We start from the raw sequence: 27,050 nt of genomic DNA, 5'->3' as shown, positions 1-27,050 counted from the left end.
TTTTTCCCCAGAAGACTCCTCGGTCTCAAGCTGACATCTGGCCTCTTCACCGTTCGAAGGTTTCCATCGCCCTGCACCTCCCATCCTGCCAGCCTCTTCTTGCATGTGCACCAGGTGCAACCACGTGTTACCTGCTCCAGAGGAGAAGTGGGGAACACACTTCAGGAGGAGGCTCACATGCAGAAAATGTTGCAAGTACAGCACTTGTTTGGATGCCGTTTGATTTTTTCCATTCGTAACATCCACGGCAGGCTCTGAGGATGGACTGGCCGGGAAGGAGCTGCTCTGGGTGTGTCTGTGTGAAGTCACCGTGAGGATTTTATTGGAGTTACTGAAGGAAACTAAAGGTAAGACTCAAGATGTGTGTGAACTGATTTATATTTCCATTATTTTCTTCTCCTTTTGTCTGGCTAGTTTAGTTAATCACAATGCTTAAAATCCACATGTCTAATTTGTTAATAAAACAATTTAATGACAGGACTCAGGAGAGATGTTAATATATATCAAAATGTTGGCCTTTTGTAGAGCTTTGCTGTTCGTTTAAACACTAAAAGCTCAGCCTAACAATGCATAAAATAAAAACAATATGTATATAATACATAATATTTATATGCAATTTTAGGGAAACTGTTAAGTGGATTTTTTTAAGTAAGATTTATTTACATATCTGTAATCATTACCGAGAAATTATTATGTAATTTGGCAGTAATTATAGGGAAAATAGGAAACATATCTATCAATTTCTCATTAATTATTAAGTCAACTAATTTAATCTCCATATGTGTTCAATTGCTTGCTGCTGACAAATACTGTACTGAGATAACATTAGCAGTTAGTTGGAAGTAATTATATAATTGCAACAAATTTACAATGTTTTTTCTTGGAAACTCTGCAAAACAATTAATGGGGCTCTTAAAAAAAAAAACAAAGCATAGAGAAGAAAAAAATGAGAAGAAGAAGAAGAAGAAGTTCAGCTGGTTCGGTGAACCCACTTGGCTTTTAGTCAGCACCCTGGTTTCCTAAGCGATGTGGCTCCCTGAGGGGGACCAGCTGATTGGCTCTGTGAGCTTCAGGCCGAATGTGTGTGTGTGTTTTCGTTAATGATCCACCAATTAGTCACACAGCGGCAACAGTCGCCTAAACACCTCGTCATCCGTCTGCGCTGCAGCGGGTGGGAGCAGGTCACTGACCTCCTGTTCCAGGGGACGGGGGGCAGGGGGGGATGCAAAAAAACGGGTTTCAGGTGAACTTCCATCACGTCAAGACTGCGTTTCCAACAATGCAGCGTGTGCTTCAGTCACCGCAGCAACCGGCTGCTGCGTGGCGGGCCAGGTGAGGGACTGTGGCAGACAGTCCCAGTCGTCCTCCCTCCCCCTGTCCCCTGACTATAATCTGTCATACGCACCATAAACACTCCCTGTAAACTATAAACACTTTCCTCCGCTGCCACTGTGTCCCTGCAGGAGAAGTGAAAACATGTCCATCACTCCCAGTCATGTAGAATAGATCGAAGGAGGCTGTAACTCCAAGTGTTTGCCCACACCTGCAGATCTGAAGATGACGGGCCAGGCGGCGGAGAGAGACCGGTCGCCACACAATCTGTCGGTGAAGACCACCTTGGAGGAGGAGATCGAGAGAGCCGAGAGTATTCTTAGCAGGTGACAGCAACAGTTACGATCTGTGTCAGGATGTGTTTGTGTCAGGATGTGTTTGTGTCAGAGGTTTTGTCTGAGAGAAGCACGTAGGACCATGTGTGTGTTTTTTTTCTCTCGCAGGGTGCCATCAGTCTGCGATGACACATCCTCAGAGCTAAACAGAGTCGCCGCTCTCGACCCTCATGGCGGCAACTCCAGAAATTCTTTTCAAAGGAACGGAGCGATCTCAAGGTAAAGCTTTGACAGCCCACGCCAGGCTCCTTCACAAAGCTTTCATCAGCTGATCAGAGTCGGCCTCTGACGAAGAGTCACGACGAGTGTTTTGTTCAAGTCTTGTCGGTTATATTCATCAGTTGAAACGCTTAAATGCACAGTATGTATCCAACAGTTTCTCAATCAAAACTGGAGAAAAGACGTAGTTTGATAATGACGTGAACTAGCAAGGGATCATGGGAGTTGATGTCTTCAGTAACAAATAACCACGCACTGCTATTGAAACTGTATCTGACGTGACTCAGGTTCAGTCTCGTTCACCAATGTCCCGCCTCACTCTCTTACATATCATCCGGGTGTTTACCCAGAAGTCATAGCGACAGACGGCCAAATGAAACACAGCGTAACCTTGAAAGAAATTATGGATTTCTCTTGGTTTGAACATTGTTGTAAAAAAACATCTCAACAAAAAAATTCAAACAAGGTTCAAGTTTTCTTTCTAGACAATTTGATGCGGAAAATGTTGCATACTGTACCTTTAAAAAACAGAGAGATGGTTTTCCATCGTTTTCTGTCGTAAAACTTCCTCTTGATTTACTCAAAGCTGTTACTCGCCCAGGTACTTGAGGACAAAATGAATACCATTTAATGAAAAGCAAGATCAGTACGAAACTTATAGAAAGATTTTAAGTTTTACATGAAGATCAGTGAGCCAAGAAACATACACTGGATGCCAAAAGTAAAAAAAAATTCTCATCTTTGAGGATATGTTGTACCTTTTTTTAACATGATTTAATTGGAATTCCTCGATCCCTTTGGTTTCTCAACAGTTCCCATAAACGGATTGTTTTTGATCAATCAAAGGATGTTGCACAGATGTTGGAGGCGATTCTCGCCCTTACACTTGTCCCGCCGTCTGGTTTTGTGAGACACGCAGGCAGCTGGAGGAAATGGTGTTTGGCGAGGCTGCCGGTCCGCTCTGTGATGTTTCTGTACACAAATAACCGTCCATTTGATGTTTTTAGTAAGAGTTATTACGCGGCTTCTTGATTGTGTCACGGCTTTGTTTTCATCTGTGCTCAATCTGATGAGCGTCTTCCAAAGAAACAGCTCTGATTCACACATCGTGTTTCACTCGTAAAGTGACTGTGTGTTTCTTGTGTGTGTGTGTGTGTGTCAGACTGGTGAGCCTGGTGGTGAGACTGAGGGAATGGGCGCACAGGAGTCTGTTGGAGGAGGAGGAGCGGCCGGACTCCTTCATGGAGCGCTTTCGGGGCCCTGAGCTGAGGATGGCCCCCAGCCGCAACAGCACCACGCAAGACGCCAATGGCAACGATGCTAAAGGGAACTTCAGGTTTGTCCGCGTGTCTGAAACATTACTCTGCGCTTTGATTTACAGTACGTTACACTGGGAGTGATGTAGTCCTGTTCTGCAGGAATCCTACCCGCACAGACATTTTAAGGGTCGTGGGAAAAGAGCACAGCACTTCGGGGTGTTGATTCGACTCTGGCAGTTTTGAAGGTCAAGAAGTGAGATATGGCCACCGGTCAAAGGTCGCTCCAAACATGCAGGGGACAGCCAAGCAGAGTCCCCGCTAACTGCTACCTCACTATACTTTTCGCTGTAGCTATCTTTATCTGTCACTACCACCTGACATTAGCTAGTTAGCTCAGTTAGCCATGCAGCTAGTGGCCCATTAAGAGACTCAGGTCCGCCCAGACTTGCCCAGTGAACATGGTCCAGTTTAAAGACTTACCTACTTACTCGGGTAATAAGCTGCGCCCTATTTGTTTGGACGACTTCAGACAGGTGGTCAGTTCTTACATACTGCACCCTTGAAGCTGCAGTTTATATGAGTGTGTTTGTGATTGCAAAGAAAAATAAGGTACAGAAACAGCACAAGCTTTACAAATGACCCCGTAGAATCAACACGGATCGCTTCATATCCTGCGGCTGCCTTACCTTGCCGTCTGTCTTTGCAGAAACACAAGTCGACAGTTGTGTCCGCGCGTGTCATTTTTCATTCTCTCCGTGCTTTCAGGAAAAAGTGGGATTTGTTTGTGGTGTCCCCGTCCGATAACGCCTACTACCGCTGGTTATTCGTCATCGCCATGGCGGTGCTCTACAACTGGTTCCTTGTTGTAGCCAGGTAATCACACAGCAGTTGTTATCTGTCGGAGCCCCGCAGCCTCCAGAGAGAGGTGATGGATGCAGTGAATGGTGTACTGTGTGCTGTCCTCTTCAGCCGGAGCAATAAATCTCGCTTACTCTTTTTATCAACAGGGCGTGCTTTGACAGGTTACAGGTGGGCAATTACATCTGCTGGCTGGTGCTGGACTACCTCTCCGACTTTGTGTACCTAATGGACACTTTGGTCCGACTTCGCACAGGTAGCCTATTTTAAAATACAGCCTCTGGCCTCTGTTCACATGACAGAAGTGCTAAGCCTTAAAAGTCACCCTCACTTACTTTGCATGAGCTTCAGTCTCACCGTTTAACTGAATATGCGCTCCGTGTTTCCTGTCTCAGGGTTTCTGGAACAAGGCCTGCTGGTGAAGGACCACGCCAAGCTCAGAGACAGCTACGTGCGAACGTTACAGTTCAAGCTGGACGTGCTCTCCATCCTGCCCACTGACCTGGCGTACATCTCCACCGGCATCCACACACCGCAGCTCAGGTTTAACCGCCTGCTCCGCTTCCCACGCATGTTTGAATTCTTCGACCGCACTGAGACACGCACCAACTACCCCAACATCTTTCGCATCGGCAACTTGGTGCTTTACATCCTGGTCATCATTCACTGGAACGCCTGCATCTACTACGCTATATCCAAGTCTTTAGGGTTGGGCTCAGACACTTGGGTGTTCCCGAACATCTCCAAGCCTGAGTTTTCCTCCCTGACTCGGAGTTACGTCTACTGCCTGTACTGGTCCACTCTTACGCTCACCACCATTGGAGAGATGCCTGCACCCGTGCGCGACGAAGAGTACCTCTTTGTGGTCTTTGACTTTCTTGTTGGGGTGCTGATCTTTGCCACGATCGTGGGAAACGTCGGCTCTATGATCGCCAACATGAACGCCACGCGCGCTGAGTTCCAAGCTCGGATCGACGCCATCAAACACTACATGCACTTCCGCAAAGTCAGCAAGGAACTGGAGACGCGTGTCATTAAATGGTTCGACTACTTGTGGACCAACAAGAAGGCAGTCGACGAGCAGGAGGTGCTGAAGAACTTGCCGAACAAACTGCGTGCCGAGATAGCTATTAATGTGCACCTGGAGACTCTTAAGAAAGTACGCATTTTTCAAGACTGTGAGGCAGGACTGCTGGTGGAGCTGGTGCTCAAGCTGCGCCCACAGGTCTTCAGTCCGGGGGACTACATCTGCAGAAAGGGGGACATAGGAAAGGAGATGTATATCATCAAAGAGGGGAAGCTGGCAGTGGTGGGAGACGACGGGGTCACACAGTACGCTCTGCTCACCTCTGGCGGCTGTTTCGGGGAAATCAGCATCCTGAACATAAAAGGAAGCAAAATGGGGAATCGGCGAACAGCCAACATTCGCAGCCTGGGCTACTCTGATCTCTTCTGCCTCTCTAAGGACGACTTGATGGAAGCAGTGACCGAGTACCCAGATGCTAAGACCGTTCTGGAGGAGAGGGGCCGGGAGATCCTGATGAAGGAGGGTCTGCTGGACGAGAACGCAGAGAGCGGCGGGCTACAGAAAGAGGACACGGAGGAGAAGGTGGAGAGGCTGGAGTCCTCCCTGGACAGTCTTCAGACTCGCTTTTCCCGTCTGCTCAGCGAGTACACGCACACTCAGCAACGGCTGAAGCAGCGCATCACTCTGCTGGAGCGGCAGCTCAATCAGACAGACTGTGGAGCAGACCGAACAGATGACGCAGATGCAGAGACAGCGAATGAAACAGACCCTGGGCCTGTTGTCGGTGCAGACGGGTCTCAGCAACAAAACCATGTACAAATAGAGGACAAAAAGAGCCCGACATCAAAACATTAAGTGTCACTCAGGAGATACAAATTTCCTGAGATACTTTGATTCAGGCTCATTAACAGTATAGAAAAACTACCATTGTGAGAACGCTTTTATCATTCAGCTGAGTGTAAAAAGATGCATGTCAATAAAACATGAAACGAAAGAGGAAGACACTGCTTCGTCCACGCAGACTCTGAGTTCTTGTCTACGCAAAAAAAAAAAGGGAGTTGAATGTGCGTTTAACTGATTGTGTTGAAGTCACTTCCAAGATCGAGCTGAATGGAGGCATGGAGAACACATCGCTGTACATTAAAAACCTGAGAAATGAAGTTTAGAAGTCACATTTTAGACCTCAGAGCATTAAAAATTGCTGGTTATAGTTTTCGTAAACATCTCCAGTTCAGTTGCGTCAGCAGAGGGATTCAGTTCTCTCGACATATATTACGCTCCGGGCCTGTACACATTGTCTCCTGCCGCTCCCTCTGAGGAAACAGTCCCAGGAGAGACGCGAGGAGGTGACTTGCTGTGTTCACACACACAAACACAGTTATTTTCCAGTGTCCTAACGCAGGTTAGATCTGAACCACACATACTATGATGCTGACTGCGACATTTTCTTGCCTGCGTTGGCTTCTGTGGGACATCTGAGCAGAGTTCCTGCAGTAAAAAAAAACGCTGTGTGTGAAGTGACTCATACAATTCGCAGTCTATTTTCACATCTGTGCCACAAATTGGCTTCAATTGAGTGTGATTTTTATCAGCTTTAAAATGTACTTTTCCAGTCTTACATTAAAACGAGTGAGCCACTTTCTGTGTCTCTGTCTGCATTTAGTTACTCTCCCATTTTCTATCCTGCAGACTCACTCTCTGAGGCGAGCGACCGGGGATTTTCCAGTTATTCAGCCTCTGCATTCCAGGATACAACTGAACCACATGAGCGGCGTCGATAAGCGCAGCTGGAACAATGCCTCTGCAGCAGGGCCGGCTAAAATAAAGAGGCAGGAGGTAATGAGTGCATATCCCCCGCAGCCTCTGAAGGAATGGGCAGGATCGGGTACGATGGAAATAGGACTCCTAATGCTTCTGTACATGCCCGAGGCTGGTCCACCACAAACATTATATGACCTTAAGTTTCAAACCTGTGTTGGACATGAAGATCAGAAATCAAACGTGATGATAATATCACCAGTTTGCCTGCCTCAGTTTGTTTTTATAATTGAACTGAATATCAAAGACGTGAGCTCAACTGGATTAAAGGTTCAGTATGTGAGAATTTTAGCTGATAACATTAAGTATTTAACCAAAATTGATCAGCAGAAAATTAAGAGAACACTTTTGACGCTTGGTAGTGTATTCTGTAGTTTGTGTATAGCGTTGCAGATAGCGTGCTAGGCAGCTAATACCCATTCCACCAACAATTCTCCAGTCCTGACCACTAGCTGCGCGGCTAGCAGAGCTAAAAGCAGCTACCGTAAGCAGCAGTTAGCGGTTACTCTTGCGATATCCTGTCCCCCCTTTGTTTTGAGCGTTTTTTTACATGTTGCTCATTTAAATTAGATTGAAAAATGTTGTTTTTTTCCCCATTAGATGCTTCCATATCCTTCCTGTCTGTCCTCTGTATTCTTCTGGCTGGTTTAAAGTGGGAGGTGCTCTGATAGAATGAGGTGATGTCACATTCTTCTGTGAACCACAGTTCAGCAGCATTCAAATCAGATTCTGATGACAGGTGTTGAGCTGTTTGGTCCCTGTCAATCAAATATGATCAAACCACATCCACACAGTCCTGGTGACGAGAGATCATCTCAAAGTTTGGATTATTAAAAAAAAAGAAAATGCTTTAAATAGCTTTTAAGCTAAATGACTTCTCATGTAGCTCTGAATGTTTTATGTCTTATAGCCAAGTTTTCAAACTCTTTACGTGCTAATTCAGATGCTAACAGAGATTAAAACAAGCTTAACTTAGCTGTTTGTCACTGAAATGAACCGATTGTGTTTTTAATACACTGCTCCATCTGCACATTCGCTGCTGTTGACTCGCCAACAGGTGCACTGAACTGTCCCGTAGCCCCTTCCCCTACTATCACTCACACCAGTCCAACCCCCTCATACATCACAACATTTGCCACCGTACGTCATGTTGTGTGTGCAGGACAACTGGTGCAGTGTCAAAAGGCCCTGTGGTCAGAAGAACCACACGAACCAGGAGGCAAACACGTACACGTGTCTGTTCATAACAAACTGTATGTTCTATAAATATGATGTTTTTGAGCATTGTTAAAACGTTACAACAGGAAAAAAAAAATCACAAAACAACAGATATTTTTCAGAATATAACTATATTGTTCGTACTTTCAAAGTGTAACAGCTTACAAACTGCATTTGAAAATCAAACAGTAGCTGCTGCTCATCATTCCCCCGATCACTGAGATTCTCTGCATGGAGTAAATGAATCTACTATATAAGACAAAGTGTGACAGCAAAGGTATCCCCCCCCCCTCACCCCCAGAGTAAACACAACTATTCATCTTACTTCAATGCGTCGAGTTAGGGCAAGTATTTCAACAGAGTGTAAGCGCTGTTCACTTATGATCACTGTAGAGGAAAAGAAAATATGATTTCTCCCGTAATAACTGTGATTGAATGTGAAGATATAGAGGAAACAGTGCAGGGCTGCTCGTATGTGGCAGAGCTGGAGGATCGCGAGACGTCGTCTGCGGTCTGTGGACTGATTGGCTGAGAGTATCCACCGGAACCAAACGCTCCAGCTAGCGCATTCGCATGTGCAGGCTGTGCTTGGGTCCATCCACCCGCTCCAACTTCTCAAAGTGTTTCCTAGCATTACGGATATTGATGAGAGTGGCTGCAGATGCTGGAAACAAAATGGAGACGTGGATTTTTGTCATGCTGATTTAATTTTTATTCACTTTTTTTTTAATGTGCATTAATTGCAGAGAAATGTCATCTACTCACGAATGGAGGGGTCCGACATGATGACCATGACATATGTGTTGGAGGTGAAGACATCGATGAAGGCCGCAAAGTTGGAGTTCCTCACTTCCATGCTTTGGAAGGAGGCCGCAAGTTTACTGCAATAAAAAGATTAATTAGAGAATCGGGGAACATAAAAACGAAGCAGGTGATGTGAAGAGTGAGGACGTGTTTGCGGGGTGAACTTACCTACAGCTGAGTTTGAACTGTTTGATAATGTTGCTGATCTTCTCAAACCTGTGAGCGTCACGCTGCTCTTTGCACTGATAGTGGGAGATCACCTGCGTTTGAAAAACAACAATAACACAGAAAGACTTTCATTACTAGATCCAGATTTTCTGCCGAGGACACCGCTGTGGGCCAGGGAAGTGGTTGCTCTCACCAGGAAGGTGGCTCTCTCAAACAGAAGAACCTCATCTGCCTCTATGATCTGCGCGAAATTTCTCAGGTTCGTCTCCAGCTGCTGGACGTTTGGGATGAGCTGGTACACTATGCTAGACCAGGCCTGTAAAAAGACATTTTAAAAACCTCTTATACAGTGTCTACTTTGCCATCGGACATCTGAACACACAACCCGTCAAATGTCTCCACCTTATACAGGGTTTCATCCCAGATTGACGTCCTGAAGCACGTGCAGGCCAGAGGTCTGGACAGTCTCTTCAGATCCTCTTCACGCTCCTTAAAGATCTGTAAAAACAGTAATTAAAGACAGTAATTAATAAATAAATCATACCCAAACACAGAATACACTGATTAAGGTTTACTTTAGGTAGTTGAAGTTCATTCCTATAGCCTACATCTTCTTTTAAAACAATGAAGCAGGTCATTTTTGTAGCTCGTAACTGCTTTAATATTTTTGCATATTTCAGACATTTGTCATTATTATCATCTGACGTAAATGTGAGATGTTAGAGGTTAACCTGCCAATTTCTACAGAAGATAGCAGTAAATGCTCTCCCTCATCTGTTTCTCAAAGCATCCGTTCACTGAAGTAAGCAAGCACAGTAGACATCTCTCCTATTGTTATTCCCATTTGATTTCATTCTATTTATTGTGAAATGTTTATTTTATTTTGTCAGTTTATTCTGTGTTCATCCTCTTCTCTGTTTCTTTCTGAGATTTTTCTAATGAATGGAAGGTGTCATTTTATTTCTCTGATTCAACAAACCAAAACATTTCGGAAAACAGATTTGTACTTTGTCACTGACACTTGTTTCCAACTAAAAATATATATCTAAAAAATCACTTTTAAGTTCTGCCACTGAGAGCACCTAATGTGCCGAACACAGACGGTAGCAGCAGTAGTTTCTGGTGAACACAGCTGTCAAAATGTCTTCTTACGTTTACATGCTTCTGTAACAACACGACTACTAATAATCAGATAAAAAAAAAAGCGTAAAGCTTACCAAATCTCTCTGGTCTTCCTGCACCAGATCCATTTTGTGAACGAGACAGAACACTTTAGCATCGGGGGAGTTCTGCAGGATGGCCTCCAGACACGACTGGTAGTAGTGCATGTCTTTCTCCAGCTCGCGGCTCTCGACATCGAATACATAAATAAGCACCTCTACGTTTCTGAAAATGTTGTCCCTCTGGCTGGTGAAGTAGTTCTCCATGAACGTGTCCTGTCTGAATGGTAAAGGAAGCACAGAGCAATGTTTAACAGATTGTGATCATATAATGAAAGTTGGTCAAAAGATAGTGAATAATGAATAAATGCAGTTTACCCTCCACAGTCCCACAGGTTTAGAACCAGATTGCCCAGAAACCGTACATGGGAGTGCTCCACGTCAACTGCATTCAACAAGGGATGATATCATTTTTTGATAAATGAGATTTAGGAAACTCGCAGCATCAAAACATTATCTTCATGGAGCACTTTTTTAAAATAACGCTTACTTGTAGCTCCGAGGCGGCGTGTGTCTCGGGCTATGTAATTGGCAAAGATGATTGATCTCATACTGGTCTTTCCAGACCCACTTTTACCCATCAGTAACACCTGAAAGCACAAGTGGAAACGATCGGACAATTTAAAATCTTGTCTAGACTCTTCTTTACTCTTGTGACCAGTGATGGGGGTATTATTCAGTAATACTGCAGGGTAACAGCTCTTCACAAGTCGCAGAGGTACTAAATTTGTTTCTTTTGCTTTACACAAGTACTATGAAGACTTTTATTCATGTTTTTGTAATCTCAAAAATAAAATTACTCGTTATTTAACAGAATGACCCTTCATCTCTATGTTTTTTCACGTTATTAAGCACATTTTAATCACTTGTTCTGAGTAGCTTTGGATAAAAGTACCAGCTAAACACATTTAATCTTGTAAGCTTGTTGAGGTGGCTTTTAATTTATAATGGGTTTGTATACCGTTGGGTGGTTTGAAGGTCTAATGTGTAGCATTTAGCATTTTAGCAACTGAACACCCCTCGCTTCGCACCATCCTTCCCTACAGTGGTTGCTAAAAATGCTAAACACAGTAAAGAAGAACCCCTCTAGGTTAATCACTAGTGGCATATTAATTTCTGCCAATTCATCTACCTAAATCCTAGACCAGAGTTGTTTAATCTACAAACAATGCAATCTATTTTACAGTATTAAAAGGTGTTGCTGGTAACAGAAGTTGATTTTTGAGTGTCATTCCCAACTCAGCGCTGTGGAACGGCTCGTCCTACAATCCCAAAGCATCAGCTTTTGATGGCGTGCTGGGAATAATCAACTCATCATACAAATAACTTGTCACACATAATTGATGAATTATAGTTTTCATTTACATTTCCTGTCAATTTTATCTGCCACCACACCAGTCTGCAATTGGGTTCGAAAACTATTCGCCACGCTGCCTGAAAATATGATTTGAGAGAGAAATACTAAATCTCCTCACTGTATTTTGATTCAACTTAATTGATTTGCCCCCCAAAAATGTCACATATATAGTTATTGCCTCTGAAAATAATCTTTAAGTCATGGGGGTAATTGTTTGGTTGCAAAATGCCTTTCACTGCATATAAAAATGTGTATTTTCCAGTCTGAAAGCAGCTTTTCAAGCTCTCTAAGGCACTTGAAGACAGCTAGAGACCCATGTTTTGAAAGACAGAGTAGATACTTGAAGAGGAAGTACTCGAGTACAGTACAAGCACCTCAGTAACTGCAGTAAATGTACTTCACAGCTACAATGATAAGCCTCTGCTTTACCTTTTTCTTCATTGCTGTGCTTGACATCCCCCTCGGCAGACACGAGTATTTTATCTGAGCTGCGAGTCAGATGACTTGAGTGTGAGTCCAGGGCAGCTCTCCTCTTCCTCTCCTTCAGCTGCACAGAAAGAATAAACACACATATTTTCACCTAGCTGTCACTTACTTAGCTCAACTGAAGCAGAAACCCGATATGACCCCAACAGGACACGTTTAAAACGCTTCAATAACGAACAACTCAAACATATGTAGCTAGTTAAGAGTACAAAACACATATAAGCAGTTTACTGACTTCCCTAAATATCTGTTCTCTGCTCCGGATAAACACTGAAGCTAATGCTAAGTTAGCTAGCACGTCAGGAGAAATGTCAGGTAGCCTAGCCAAGCTAAACGGCTAGCTAGCTGAGTTTAAAATTCAGGATAGTGTCGTCGTCTACTCACCCCGACAGGGTGGCACGGTTACTTAAATTCAACCAGTGTAAGACCACAGTTTTGATTTGTTTTTAAGAAAACAGCTGTATACATTACTTGGTAGAAGCAGGCAGAGAGTCAAGATCAGCTGCTTCCTGTTTACGACAGAGTCACATGATGAGGCAAAATGTGGTTTGAGTCCCGAGTTTTGTCTGACGGGGCGCTCAGCCTGTGACAACATGGTGTAGCTAGATATCCTAAAATACTTCACAGATATAAATGATGTCTTCCTCGTCCTCTTCTTCTTAGTATTATTAAAAATAGTTTTTATTTGTGAATGTAAGTGTAACATTGCCTCAAGAATGTTAACTGCAGTCAGGCTGGTAGACCAACAGATATTAATTACAAGAAAACCACTGAAGGCTATTTGAAGGTGCTGTGTTCATCTTTTTTTTTATACAAGAATGTGAAATCCAGTCACTTGAATCTCTCTATTTTATTTTATCTTTTACTTTTTGCTTATATAAAGACACACTCAATAGAAATCACTCATATAATTCTGGCCAAAACAAACCAAAATAAATAGCTTAGTGTCATTTCTTCCTGTAGATTTTGTTTCTAAATTAGTTTTTTGTAACTCAATAACAAGAAAATAATTGTGTATTTAGCATGAAAACATCCAGCGTGTGTCTCTAACAAATTAATTACAGTGTGATGTGAAATTAAGGCTTTGGTTTATCAGTGGGTATAAACAGGAAGTATTATGCCTACAGGAAAACTTTCAAAATAAAAATATTTAGTCAGACGGTTATTAAAATCCGCTATTACCGTTACTACTTGTAAAACCGCACTGACAGTTTACACAATATTAATACATGTGTGAGTATACAGTGCAATTCACGACAAAGGCCACTAGATGGAGATAAAACAGTCACTGATATTGTGCGGTCACTTTTTATTTTTATTCTTTTGCGTTTGATTCTATTTTGAAAGTTTATCTCTTAGAAAGTCTCTTAAGGTCATTTAAAAAAAACAAAAAAAAAACTTAGAAATTGTATCCCTGAGATTTGTTTCATCTCCATCCTTATTTCTTTAAATTATTATTTATCCATCTATATTTTTACAATACTATTCTTCATTAACCCACATGTAATACAACTATAGGAAAATATGTTATTGTTATTCTGATGTTATACGTCTGGTTGAGCATATTAATAAGGTATAAGGCATTTATTTTTTCCAAATATTTCACTATAGATGGAATAGAGATTAATATGAGATGAATGGAAATGATTATGAAAAGGCAAAGACATAAAAGTATTATAAAGTTTTATTTATTTTTGTACTTGTTGTATGTAATCTCTGAACTGTAACCCCTTCCCAAAATGATGAAACCACTGAAGATGACCAGAAAAACACACAGGTCAATCCTCCGGTCTCTTCTAAAAATATTCATCTGAAGTAAAACACAACAGGTCAACACAAGAAGTCAACTCAACAGTCAGGAAGAAGATCTTTCACACTTTGATACCAAGAAGAGGAAAAGCATATGTTTTCTGCAATCATGCACGTATGAACCACAATTTGTATTCTACAGTCCGAAACCTTCAACTTATTCACCATGACTATATGAAATTGGCCAATAAATACAGGGTATTAACTGCCACACTCATATTTTTTGAGCAACGTATGGAGTTCTGAACCATACATATGAAACAATAAAGTCTTATCAGTTCTTCTTCATTTGTCAATATGTATATTTGAGAAGTACACAGATTTCCACAGCCAGCATCTGTTAGTTAACATAGAAGGTATCCAAAGGTTATCATAAACACAGAGTCAATTCGCGAAGAAAACAAAACGATGATAGAGTTGCTCCTCGACAGAAACACAGGAGAAAGGACTCGACGTAAATATAAGGTGTTTGGGAGTAATATTCAGGTAGTGTACGGGTCCTCCACAGTGTCGCATTACGGTGCCAGTCCACTGCAGTCGTCCTTTACATTTGATCTCTGAGTTTGGCGAGCCTTTGAGACAGCTCATCCTTTAGACAAGAGAGAGCAAAGAGGCATTAGTGAAGAATCTCTCCTTTTCACCCAATCTATGTAAGAAACCCTTACTTTACAACATTTACAAGTAACCTGGTTCAAGATTTCGTATGTTCACGTAAATCTCATCTGTGCCGTCCCTTATGCAACGGAAATACAATTTTTATATAAATGGAGCTAATTTATTGAAGTTCTAGGTTTTTTCCCCATAATTTGTGTCAATTAAACAGTCATGACAATATTTTTACATTGTTAATTACAGATTAAACTGACCCAGGATTGTGTTTGAAATTAGTGTCATCTCCAAATATGAACAGAATGAAAATGTGTTGTCCTTAAGGATCAGTTTGTTTATTCAGTAATGAAAATGGAGAGTCGGCTTCTTTAGTTTGTTTAGGCATAAAAAAAAAAAATTAAGATCTTTCTATTGCATTATACTCTTGAAGCAAATATTACAATATATTAGCATGTATTATATATGTGGACTCCTCTTCAAGTGCCTTAGAGAGCTTGTGTTATTATATATGTGGACTCCTTTCATAGATTAAAAAGTATTTCTAATATATTAAATCACATTTTTCACTGTATGTTCAACATGCTTGTTAACACGTAAGAGTATATGCGTACCTGTTCTGCAGAGGCCACGCTGGTACCCACAGATCCTGTCTGGCCCTGAGGGAGCTCCATGTTGAGGTCCAATCTAAACATAATGCACACATGAAAATTTAAACCTTACTTTTAGATTAAAAAACACAATGTCTTTGCAAAATCATCTTACATTATACTGAATAATACTATCTAAAATAAATATTTATAAATATAAATTTTATAAATAAAAACAAAACACTATTTACACTGCAATCTGATATTACTGAAAGAACACAGACCAAACACATATTATGTCAATGAGCATTATGTATGTTAACATAATATCTTAAAGACTGAGGAGACAACAAATGAAAAGGTTACCCTGCTTCATCTGCCATTTCATGCATCAACGACTCCACTTGGTTCTGAAACACACATTAGATTCACAGTGAATTGCTTTTCTCCTTCAAAACACACTTTCAGACAACGAGAAAGAAAAAAAGAGCATAGCGGAGAAATGTACCTGTGGTGTCGTAAGTGTTGTTGTGCTGCTCATGGTGTCCTCCATATGGGCCGTCTGAACATCCAGAGTTTCAAACTGGTGCTCAAATTTGTCCATGAGTGCGGAAATCTTAAAAAAAAACAAACAGACTCAGACTACGAAACTTTAAAAAATAATAACTTGTTAGAATTGCTAAAAAGATGAAACTCTACCTTCTCCAGATTCATACTCTTCAGAGTGATGTCCATGCCTTTCACCACTCCAGACATAGATTTTGTGACCTGAGAAAAAAAACACCATCACGAACATCCAGACCAAAATGAAAACAAACAAGTTGTAGCTGGTTTTCTAGGCTGGCAGCAGCATGACCCAGTAATAAACGTACCTGGTTCATCGTTACTGCAGTTTGGACCCTTGCTGCCACAGCATCTACCCGAGCGCTCATCCTGAGGAGGTTCACGGACTGGTTCTTCTGTCTGATGGCATTCTCTGCATGGATCCTCGCCACTTCCATGTTCCCCTTCTGGATGGCCTAAAGACACACAAAAATAAAGCAATTCAGTGAAACTCCTCTGTGGTCAGTAGCAGCCAACAGGTTTTCTTAATGTGCCACCATCGGATTCAGTACTGCAACTTACTTTCTTGACTTTAACCTTCTCCGCTTTCTCCTCCTTGTCACATTTCTTGGAACTTCTTTGGAGGTCTTTGGCGGTAAATTTTAATTGGAAGAGATGTTCTGTGTTGGGAAGTTAAGGAAGAACAAATTCCAAACAAAAACATCAAGCAATCTTGGATGACAAGTTTTAATTCTGCGGAAAGCTCTGAAAACAGCTTTGTGCAAGTGTTGCAGGAGGAACTAGCAGTGGGAAGCTATGACATATCAAGCATCTAAAACCCAAGCATCAAAGTGTGCTCGATCGAGGATTATAATTTGTTCTGCCTCATACTGAAGTTAAGATGCACCAATTTATTGGCTGAACATTGGTATCAGCCAATATTAATCAGAATCAGAAATGTAATCATTAGAGAAAGATCTGCCTAAACAAACTTGCTTTGTTTTCATGACTGAATAAACAAACTGACCTTAAAGGACAAGACAATTACATACTGTTTTAGAACCTGTCGTATTTGTAGTTTCAGACATTGTTATCGGGACCTTATTTTCATCTGAGTGGAATCATCTGAGTATGTTGTTAATGAAATTCAATTCTGAGTTTGAATTTCTTCGCCCAAACTTCCTAGTGTCCCTTTAAAACACAGATTTCTGGGTAAACAGATAACAACAACACTTCCACGATCACTTTTCTGAAGGCAAACATGTCCAGTTAACACTTGTAAATCCATACATTCTTGTACATGTCCAATGAAACAGACAATCACAACAAACTTGGTTGGTTGGTGTGGCTACTTTACTTTCTAAATGGGCTTACAATTTAAAACAATTGGAATTGGTCTGCTATTTAAAACTTTCAAATAATAATCTACAAATGTACTGTTGAATGAGTCGCCATGAAATGAGAAATCCACGTTACGTAACCGGTATTTTTGATTCCGATCAGTTTACCTGTGTTCAGTGCACTTCCTGTAAAGGTATCTTCATGGCGCAGTGTTTTATTACAAATAACCACAACAGTTACATTGTAAAACATGTCAAATGTAAAATCGTCATCAATTATATTCAGTATTCTACGTATTATTTTGAGTATTAGCTAACGACAACATGTTTTAACTGGCTGTGTGTTAGCTGGTGGGTATTTCCAGCCATTAGCAACGAAGCTTCCAAGACCTTCTGCCAAGTTTTGTCCCATTTTATGACGGCTGGTATCGATAATGAAAAGTTCAGCTAACTCAATACAGCAGCACTCGTGCCTTAAGTGAATATCTTACCTACTTACCGATGTTTCAAACGTCTGTCACACATAAATCTCACCGCTCTTGTCAAGTTTGTTTTGCTCGGTCTTGAAGCCCTCGTATTGACGTTAACTACACCACAGTCTTACGTATCTTTCTCACCGCTGTTTTAAAAGGATACTCTCCATTTTCGACATCTTGACGCGACTCCTTGGCGGTCCAACAATTTCACGATAAAAATCCTCACGAAGAGGCCGGAAAAAAGCTAGTTAAACAAAGCAAAACTTGTCGTTACAACTCCAGCCTTCTGGGTTTCGGTGTTCGCCTTCTTCCGCACTTCCTGATTCCCGACCAAAATACGAACGACGTCAGCGTCACGTGGTGGCGGTATTCCACGTGACGTCACGAGCGAGCTGCCAACCTCCCACCCCCCCCTCCTCCTCTCAAAATGTGAATGAAAAGAGAAAAAAAAAATTGACCGTTAACAGTTAAACGCGACACTTCTGGTGTTTTAGCTCGCATTAGCTCGTTGCGACTGTTTAGTGAGTTGACACAGATAAAAGTGGACGTTACGCTGTTGGCGGACGGGGTGGTGGGCGGTGAAGACGGTTGATTGATGATTAGATTTACGGTGTGTGGATCACGGCGGGGAGAGAGGATGACTCACTCTCCGTCTGATGTGATGTTCACCCCGCAACAGCTCGGCAGTGCGGTGGCACGCCGGTAGCTCGGCCTGACTTATCGATGTGTGTGTTTGTGTGTGTGTGCTCCACCAATAATAATAAAAAGTCAAACTTTATCAAACAGTTGAGATTCTCGTTTGGACGCCGCTGAGATAGCTCGCTTGCTGCAAACTTGAACGGCTGTCACGCGGCAGTTAGGGAGAGAGAGCGAGCGTCGTGATTTACCGTAAATTTCGTGACGCCTGATTGCCATGGAAACAGTGCTCGTGTGCTGCTGAGAGGGAACTGTCCGCGTTAACTTCAGCATCAACCTCTCAGATAAAAACCTGTTGGATATCTCAGTATTCCCCCCCTTTTTCCTTCTCCCCGTGTTGCGGCTCTGGCCTCACTTTTCATTTAATTCGGCCACAGAACAGGTGAGTTTTTAAAATTTTTCGTCTGTTGTATTGTTGTGTCTAATTCCGGCCGCACGCATTTAACGGTTCTGTTTGTTGTTGTTGTTTTTTCTTGCTAGTTCCATCAACCTGTTCGTGTACTTAGCTGTTAACTTTAACCTGCAGCTAATGTCTTGTGACGAGTATAAATGTACAATAAAAAAAATAGATAAATATACAGACACTGAGCTCATTCTGAAACCAAGTGGTGATTCAGTTGATAAGGGGGCAACATTTTTGAGTTTAGAGGACAACGTGTAACAAAAGTGGCCTGTGCAAAATAGTGTCGTAGGAGTGTTTATTAAAAACATGTCCACCAGTAGCCTGTGTTTGCCCCCTGATCACGACAATCTATAGGCTGAATAACATAGCCTTTGATATACTTTAAAACCATTCACCAGGCTTACTGATTAAATGTTAAATGGATTTAGGAACCTTAACGCCACCGTAAGTGGTGCATTTTGTGTCGCCAGAAGAAAAAACAGGGAGCCAACGAGTGATGCTTCATTCAGGGGCTGTATGACTCATATAGTCTTATCTATAAAGAAGCCAAGTGGCAGGAGAGCAGTCCTGCTGCAGGACCGAGCTGATGTAACCCCTGAGATTCACTAGAGGCTGCTGTGGGCCATGCTTCCCTCTGCCCCTGACCGTATTTTACGCTAAACTAAAGGCTGACCAAGACCACTAAGTATTAACACAGGCTGAGGGTGTAGCTGACTGCCCACACACTGTGCACCCAGCAGCACATCACAAGCCCTGGCTGGTCTACAAACAAAGCAAATTCACACCAATATAAAACACTTGTTTACTACTTACATTAAGCTTCAGTCACTCTAGCTATATTTAATTAAATGTATTTACAAAATGCTCTCTACCTCTATCTTCATCATGCAAGTTTAAAAAAAATAAGCTAAAATAAAGCAAATTAAAAAAACAACACTATAACAGTATATGACAGAGATTAACATTTCTCATCAATGCTTAATACATGTGGCATATACTTGGTATCAATTTCTGATCACGTGATCACATTTCACCTGCATTTTGCCAGTGTATCATAATGATGTTAACAGGAATGACCTCATACACAGTAAGGAAAGGGAGTAAGTAAGGGAGTATAATAGTTAGAGCCTGAACGATATGCAGGAGTAAAAAAATATTATGCATTATTTCTGCATTGTTCCTTTAAAAACACTTGTGACAAAGGTATGTAATGGAGGAAGGATATTTTACAATTTAAACAATAAACATTATGGTTTAAAATTACATCCCTGCACTGAAACAGTAAACTTCACTGGGAATTGGTCCCTCTACCATCTTTTTCGGCATTATAATTTATAATAATAAGGTATGCTGTATGCTGATACCTTTATATCGGTGCTAGGCCAATATTGGCTATGGCTTCTTATATCATAGAAATATAATCAAAATCAAAGCGCAATATCCAAATTGCAAAAGGAAGCAATTTTTGGAACTAGGTGAGATATGTGACAAATCAATGTCACAATGAAGTCCTGTAGTGCTGCAGAGATGCCCTAGTCTACACATCTTGCTCTCTTGTTTGCAGAATCCCAACACATGTCAAATCATATTGATTTGAATATTTTTTGCAGGATGGATGTTTAAATTATGATTTGTGAATCATATCACTATTCACAAATTCTCTTAGAAATAAGAGCAGTATAATTTTTTCGGACCATATCGCCCTTAATGTTGGGTAACACCTAATTCACTATAGATCTGATGAGCTGAAAGTCGTCAAACTTTCTTTTCATACACAGCTGAAAAAACAATTGGCTAGTATTATTGTGGTGGAGCAGCAGGAAATTTAAGAGTAACCAGTGTCCAAAATGTAATGCGCTCAATATCCCGTATTCGTATTATGTACTTTAATAAACACTGAAATGTCCACACTCAAACTCATCTCTTCATTGTTTTCTGTTGATGTGCTGACTAAAAGCATGAATGCAAAACATCTAAAAGTTGATTAAAAGCAGTATATAACAAGTTCAGTGTATTTTAATGCATACAGTAAAAGGGATGATGAGAGCGTTCATCTTTCAAAACACCCCTGGGATCCTAAATTGGTTCCTGAAACCTCATGTTGAGGTCATTTAAAGCCTGCCGGCAACAGGCTCAGGATCTGACAGTGCCTCAGGAGTGAGTCAGTGAGCGCACATTAATGATGATGTACCCTTTTCTCTCATAAATACAATGTTTTCACATGTATAACAGCAGGAATAAGCACATCGTCAATCAACAACAGCTGGTTATTAGCATCATTATGCAGTTTAGTGTATCACCACTCCTCCTTGTTTGGTATGACGTGCTTTGATTTAGCACGGCTTCAGTGAAAGAGAGTTTTAAAACAGGTTCAATAGAAACAAGTCTGACCTGCTCCTTACAGATCTATCAACTAGAATGTCCCTGCAGCTGACAGCCACTGAATGACAGACAAATGAGTCACATGTACAACATGACGACTTCTGAACGTTTATCTTGCATGACCAGGACCCGCTGACGTACATAATCCTACTGGAATGTATTGAGTCGCTGTCAGAAAACCTCACAATGCATTGTGGGAGAGGATGTAAAGTAGGGGCATTTATCTTACTTCACAGCTAAACCAGTCGCATCTTTTTTTGTCTACGGCAAATATCTGTTATAATGACAGCCATGTTTGAGGATATTCTGTCATGACTTTTTAGATGATAAATATGAGACCACATTTTTATTTCAGCGTTCAACATTCAATTTATTTATCACTGTGTAACATCAGGTTGTATAACAAATTGAAATTTGTAGTCCCTTTATGAAACTTATAAGAGGAAGTTTATAAAAATGAAACTGAATAACAAATCTCTGCACATACGTCTTTTATACACAGTGAAGCTCAAATATTTAACTGTAGGAACAGGAAGAAATAAGCATTTTGACTTGACAGACTGGAGAGACAACATGTTATGACGCTGTTGCCTCCTAGTGGTAACGCACCAGACGAGTTGCTCACTGATACTTCCTCAGTCCTCTGAGCTCACTTGAGTTTGTCCCCTTTATCTTAGATGTTGAAGAAAACCAGATCAGTAACATATACATTGCCACAGAGAGGAGTGAAGGTGAAATAAAATATCTCTTCTCCCTTCGGGAGCAGAGGAAAACAAAAGAAGGGATTAACTTTAGAGCAAGCAAATGGCTGAAAAATATTCGCAATGTTGACAAGATGCTGGGGTGACACAGACTTGCAGACTTGAAAAAAGGGCATATTGCATTAAAGATACAATATGACTTCCCCACTGTTGTTATGCTTGACCCTTCCTTTGGCCATTTTTTCTCACATGAGAAAATAGCCATGTTGTGATACATACTCAGACCTCTATTTCACAGGTGAGGATGATGGAGCTTCAAGCGGAGAAGAGGTTCCACAACTTGACCCTCGAGCAAATCCAAGCTCTGGACAAGGTCTTGACTGAGGTGATTCCCATCCACGGGCGAGGGAATTTTCCAACCCTGCAGGTGAGAGCGAAAGACATCATTCGCGTGGTGAAGGATCGGCTGATCGAAAGAGACATCCAGGTGAAAGATATACGGCTGAATGGTGCAACTGCCAGCCACGTCCTGGTGAGGGATAATGGCCTCGGCTACAGAGACTTAGACATCATTTTTGGAGTGGAGCTGCCGAGACAGGAGGACCTCCAGGTGATTAAGGAGGTGGTGCTTGGCAGCCTACGAGACCTCCTCCCTTGTGGAGTGAACAGACGGAAAATCACCTGCCTGACGATGAAGGAGGCCTACGTGCAAAAGATGGTGAAAGTTTTCAACGAGCACGACAGATGGAGCCTCATCTCTCTTTCTAACAACAGAGCGAAAACCGTAGGGCTCCGATTTGTGAGCTCGCTTCGGAGACAGTTTGAGTTCAGCGTGGATTCCTTCCAGATCATATTAGATCGTATGCTGGAGTCTTACTGGGAGACCGAAAGGAAACAAGGAGGAAAGTTGGCTTCGAATGCTGGGAATGTGTCCAAAAGAGACAATGAGGATGAAAACAAAGAGCAAGGGCAGGCAAGCACTCCCCTGGATGTAGAAGCGGATATTAAAAAAGATTCGGCAATGGCAACTGGCGGAGAAAGTACAAGCCAGGATCAAGCAATTTCTGTGCTTGAGAAAGATCTTCCGCATGCAGAGGTTGAGCATGTAGATGGAAAGCATGAGGCACCAGAGGTGTTAGAAGCTGAGGGCATTGACTTACAGAGAGAGGAAGTGGATGACATAGAGGATGTTCATTCAGAGGAGGACATTGTGTTTGAGCTATGTGAGGAAAATAGTGAAGCAAAAGGACCGTTCCATGGTGATTATCCCTTAGTTTCATCCCCTAAAACTTTATTTACAGACGTCAGGGATACGATGACGACACACGCATGTTTAAAGCTTCAGAGCAACGAAGATCTCTCTGGATCACAAGCTTCCCAGCCAGCGCCTGTAACGCTTACACAAAAGTCAGCTCCGAAAGAGAAAGAACATTGTGAGGAAATGACTCCGTTCAAAGTAGACTCTGTAATCTGCAGGACTGAAAATGCCCCAACCCTGCAAGATTCACGTCTGGAGTTTTCCTTTCCTCCTCCAGCTAAGAAAACTTGCAGCACATCACAGGATATTGTACCGGATTTTTGCCCCTCACCGAAATTACAAAGAAAATTGTCACGAAAGATGATCACTAAGCCTGAGAAATGGTCTTTACTGACTGATTTATCGGATCTTACAACACAGCTGTTTCCACCCATAGAAATCCCTAAACCGCTTCAGCGAAAGTCTTCTTTACATGACAGTGCTCAAGGTATGTGCTCAAACGTTCCGGCCTCAAAGCCGGAGACCTTAGACACCCTTACAGTTCCCGCATACAGTCCAGCCAGTACACCTCAGGAGGGGATTGGCTTGAATGAGACTGAAGAACAAAGTGTAAAGCCGAAACACTCAAAGAAGCCTCCTGACTTAGAGGCTAAAAGCAACACATGTGGCGCACATGTAGCCTCACAGCCTCAGATCAGTGAGCACCCAACACCCCAGCTGACAGACGCTGTCCCGAAAAGCTTCGGCGCGAGCTCTTGGGCAGGGGTGACACAGCAGCCCACCATCACTGTCGAAGCAGAGTGCATGTACGGAGACTTTGAACAGGCGCTGGACCACCTCCGCCGGCGCCTCATCGCCACCCACAACCCAGAGGAGATCCGAGGAGGCGGCCTGCTGAAATATAGCGACCTGCTGGTGAGGAACTTCAGACCAGCCAGCGAGACGGAGATCAAGTCCTTGGAGCGATACATGTGCTCCCGCTTCTTCATTGACTTCCCCGATGTGAGCGAGCAGCAGCGAAAGATTGAGGCCTACCTGCAGTGCCATTTCATTGGCAACGAGGAGGCGAGCAAGTACGACTACCTGATGACCCTGCGGCGCGTGATAGATGAAAGCACGGTGTGTTTGATGGGACACGAGAGGAGACAGACGCTCAACATGATCACAGTCCTGGCTCTGAGGGTGCTGGGCGAGCAAAACGCCATCCCCAACACAGCCAACGTCACCTGTTTCTACCAGCCGGCTCCATACATGTCAGAGTCAATTTACAGCAGCTACTTCATCACCCAGGCCCAGCCCCCGCTCGTCTACCACCCCTACCCTCTACATGTCCACATGCAGACTGGCCTGGTGTAGCTCCAGTGACATGCCCACAGGGAGGCATGTAGGCTGCTTTCAGCATGGTGCTCTGCACGCAGAGGCACAAATGGAAGTTTTAACAACAACAACGCAGTGTTGTTCAATGCTTTGAGATCCCTCCTGCTTATGACATGAAAGACGATGAAAGGTCAGAACTGAAAGGGGTCTGGAGGCAAAGCATGTCACCCTTTCCAGATGAACACTTTTGAAAAGGAATGAAAATGCTAAGAGCCCACTTTTCAGAGAGCTGGTCGAGAGGATTTCATGGAAGTGGAGGGACTTTGTTTCGGGCTGTTTGAGCTCAGTTTAGGACGGGCTCTACAGAGGTCACCCGCCACTGTTGAGGAGAACGTTGTAGTGTGAAAATTCTCTATGGCTAGAAGATTAACGTCTTTAACATATAAAAACATAATCTATGAAACACTAAAATCTTGATTTGGTTAAAGTTTCTCTATAAGTAAATCCTTACTGTTTCAGAGGGGTTAAAACCCCATTTAGGTGTGTTGTGAGTCATTAGTCAGTGTGGAGTGAATTTCAGCTCATGACTGTCCCTGTGTATTTACTGTATAGATATAGGATACATTTCACTGAGGGTCTACATTAGATAAAACTGAGTGTGGTATTTCAATGATATCGTAAGTTCTGTATTTGTGACCGTAAACGCCTTCATTTAAAGGAAGAGAGCGATAAGAGTGTCAGTTACTTTAGGGACTGTGAGATCATTAATTGTGTGGTGGTCGCCTCACCACACAAATAATTATCTCACTGTAAAGACACACAAGCTTGGATGTTTTTGGAACCTTGTGTTTTTGGGGTGAAAAAAGAGGAACATCTCCTACTAATGACAAAAATAAGCAATTCTATAAAGGTTAAGTTTGGAAAAAAACGTTATGAAAAACTTAAAAAAATATATTTATTGTTTACTAAGAGTTTAACACTGTACAACTCAGCTGATGTGTTTCATCAGGACTGTGATGGTATGGTTTGATCAGATTTATACAAAATCATAATTCATGTAACTCCAGGACCATCATGGCAACTGCCAAAAAAGAGACCACATACCAGTAATGGTGGTTGACCTTTCACCCAGGGGACTGGGGTCTTGGTCCTGCTTGCAATGTATGGTTACATTGTTGACTTGTTATTTTTAGCCCTGAGCCCTATTGACTGGAATTAGTTTAACCTGGTCAAAATTGGTCAAAAAGTAAAACTTCCACTGCAAATCACCCACCATATTTCACCAAACACAGAGGTGTTTAAAAAAGACTAACTTCTCCCATGTGTATTTATTCGGTCTTTTCCCAAGTTTGCAAAAATGTGATTGGTCGATTGCAGTGATGGTCCTGGAGCAGTGTTAATTATGATGATAATTATGTTGTAAGGAACAACTCCAACACACAGCGACAAGAGATTGTGAATTAAATCACCGCAAGCTTGAAACTTCGCTCAAATAGAAAGATTTGTGTTCTTGTGGGAGTTGTTGGGACTGCGCACATAATGAAACGCTGATTAAGAAAATGATTTCAGGGCCTTTTAATGTTCTCTTTAACAATTAAAAGCGTACTTATGTAACTTTTAACTACACTTCAAAGGAAAGCTGAAGAATATAAAAGTAGAATGAGGGGGAAAAAGACCCTCCCCTCACCCTTTTCTGAGCCCCTCTCCCCCCCTAATAATTTTCCTACAGTCCCTCAGAATATTAAACCAATAATTGGCTCGGCGCTGAACGTTATATACCAAACATTGTGGCCATATCCAATCTAATCTATTCACTTATTCCACGTCACTGAAGCAGCACAAGGATTAACCTCCTGATAAAGAAAGCCTTGGCTGTTTTGAATTTAGGAGAAACTTATATCGTGATATATGGATTGAACGGCTGAAAATGCATAGGGCATGTCGACTTCTGTTTTCCCATTTCAGACCTCAACAGGCTGTGCGTATTACATGGTGACAGTTGTTTGTTGTAGTGGACATAGTGAATGTCACTTTTTTTTAATTATTCAAGCAGTCTGCCAGCCGTTATTGCACTCTGTCCCCGTGGGTTTGTTCATTGTGTATGTATGCATAGCTACAGTATGTACTCCGTATTACGTTAAAAAAAAAAAAACCAGACGATTAAAGCACAGGTTAGGAGGTGTGGGCTAAATCTGAATCTGAGACTGAAGCACAATGTAAATGCACATAGCTGTCGTTGAGTATTAAAGGTGTTTCTGACATGCTCGTGAATCTCTGAACTAAATATTGATAGATTTAAATACTGTGTGCAGTAGTGCCCTGTGTAGCTGTAAAGTGATGTGTCTACCTTGAGACTTATGGGTATGTTGTGTGTCGTTAAGGAACTGTTTCCCCAGTAGAGAAGTTAATATATTCCTGTTATGATGTCTAGATGCTCAGATTGTTGTGTTATTGTGGTAATAAATATAACACAGCCACTCTCTGTCTGGCGTCGTCCATTGGTGGTGAGGTACGATGTTAAGGACAGTAATCTGTGTGACATTCCCTGCGTGCATCGTCATTAGCGGAGTTACACAGAACAGAACAGCCTGGCAGATAAATTAAAATGAGTCCATGCGGCTCGTCTGTCGTGGTCCAATTCATTGGGAGCCCCGTGATCCCAAATAGTTTTTTGAAGACGTTAATTGCACCCTTTTTTTGAGCCAAAATGTTTCACTGTACCTGGTGCGCTAAAAGTGTTAGTGCTCACCCCGTGTGAAGTGGGTGCACAAGGTCAAGGGTGTAAGTAACGTCTTTTTAAATCAATTTGGGATCGCAGGGGCTACCAA

General features: G+C 42.1%; 4 protein-coding genes across 5 annotated transcripts; 2 read left to right on the top strand and 2 right to left on the bottom strand.

Annotated features, from left to right (window-relative positions):
* Nucleotides 1–130: 130 nt before the first annotated feature.
* On the top strand, nucleotides 131–6,367 carry cnga2b (cyclic nucleotide gated channel subunit alpha 2b). The gene is made up of 7 exons (XM_030437022.1): nucleotides 131–347; nucleotides 1,550–1,658; nucleotides 1,776–1,886; nucleotides 3,049–3,222; nucleotides 3,911–4,018; nucleotides 4,153–4,259; nucleotides 4,399–6,367. Exons 2-7 carry the CDS (start codon nucleotides 1,558–1,560, stop codon nucleotides 5,883–5,885), a joined length of 2,088 nt encoding a protein of 695 aa, XP_030292882.1. The 5' UTR covers nucleotides 131–347; nucleotides 1,550–1,557; the 3' UTR covers nucleotides 5,886–6,367.
* Nucleotides 6,368–8,178: 1,811 nt separating this feature from the next.
* On the bottom strand, nucleotides 8,179–12,689 carry rraga (Ras-related GTP binding A). Of its 2 annotated transcripts, none has more exons than XM_030437025.1 (10): nucleotides 12,573–12,689; nucleotides 12,045–12,162; nucleotides 10,749–10,848; nucleotides 10,577–10,643; nucleotides 10,256–10,478; nucleotides 9,441–9,536; nucleotides 9,232–9,354; nucleotides 9,039–9,130; nucleotides 8,832–8,947; nucleotides 8,179–8,730 (listed from the first exon to the last, which is right to left on the bottom strand). In XM_030437025.1, exons 2-10 carry the CDS (start codon nucleotides 12,069–12,071, stop codon nucleotides 8,627–8,629), a joined length of 948 nt encoding a protein of 315 aa, XP_030292885.1. In that variant the 5' UTR covers nucleotides 12,072–12,162; nucleotides 12,573–12,689; the 3' UTR covers nucleotides 8,179–8,626. The 2 variants fall into 2 exon arrangements, with proteins under 2 accessions (XP_030292885.1, XP_030292884.1); XM_030437024.1 differs by having other exon boundaries at nucleotides 12,486–12,639.
* A 1,084-nt stretch (nucleotides 12,690–13,773) lies between these two features.
* Nucleotides 13,774–17,819, bottom strand: chmp1b (charged multivesicular body protein 1B). The gene is made up of 8 exons (XM_030437026.1): nucleotides 17,626–17,819; nucleotides 16,232–16,329; nucleotides 15,979–16,125; nucleotides 15,806–15,874; nucleotides 15,615–15,722; nucleotides 15,473–15,516; nucleotides 15,131–15,203; nucleotides 13,774–14,499 (listed from the first exon to the last, which is right to left on the bottom strand). Exons 1-8 carry the CDS (start codon nucleotides 17,639–17,641, stop codon nucleotides 14,455–14,457), a joined length of 600 nt encoding a protein of 199 aa, XP_030292886.1. The 5' UTR covers nucleotides 17,642–17,819; the 3' UTR covers nucleotides 13,774–14,454.
* Nucleotides 17,820–17,898: 79 nt separating this feature from the next.
* LOC115593497 (uncharacterized) lies at nucleotides 17,899–26,704 on the top strand. Its single transcript, XM_030437021.1, has 2 exons — nucleotides 17,899–18,543; nucleotides 21,946–26,704. The coding sequence occupies exon 2, from the start codon at nucleotides 21,952–21,954 to the stop codon at nucleotides 24,259–24,261; it is 2,310 nt and encodes a 769-aa protein (XP_030292881.1). The 5' UTR covers nucleotides 17,899–18,543; nucleotides 21,946–21,951; the 3' UTR covers nucleotides 24,262–26,704.
* The last annotated feature ends 346 nt before the right edge of the window (nucleotides 26,705–27,050 follow it).

The sequence above is a fragment of the Sparus aurata genome, chromosome 13, assembly GCF_900880675.1.
Source record: "Sparus aurata chromosome 13, fSpaAur1.1, whole genome shotgun sequence".
NCBI lineage: Eukaryota > Metazoa > Chordata > Actinopteri > Spariformes > Sparidae > Sparus > Sparus aurata.
Note: the sequence above shows the minus strand (reverse complement) of the source record. Positions and strands in the feature narration are given on the sequence as shown.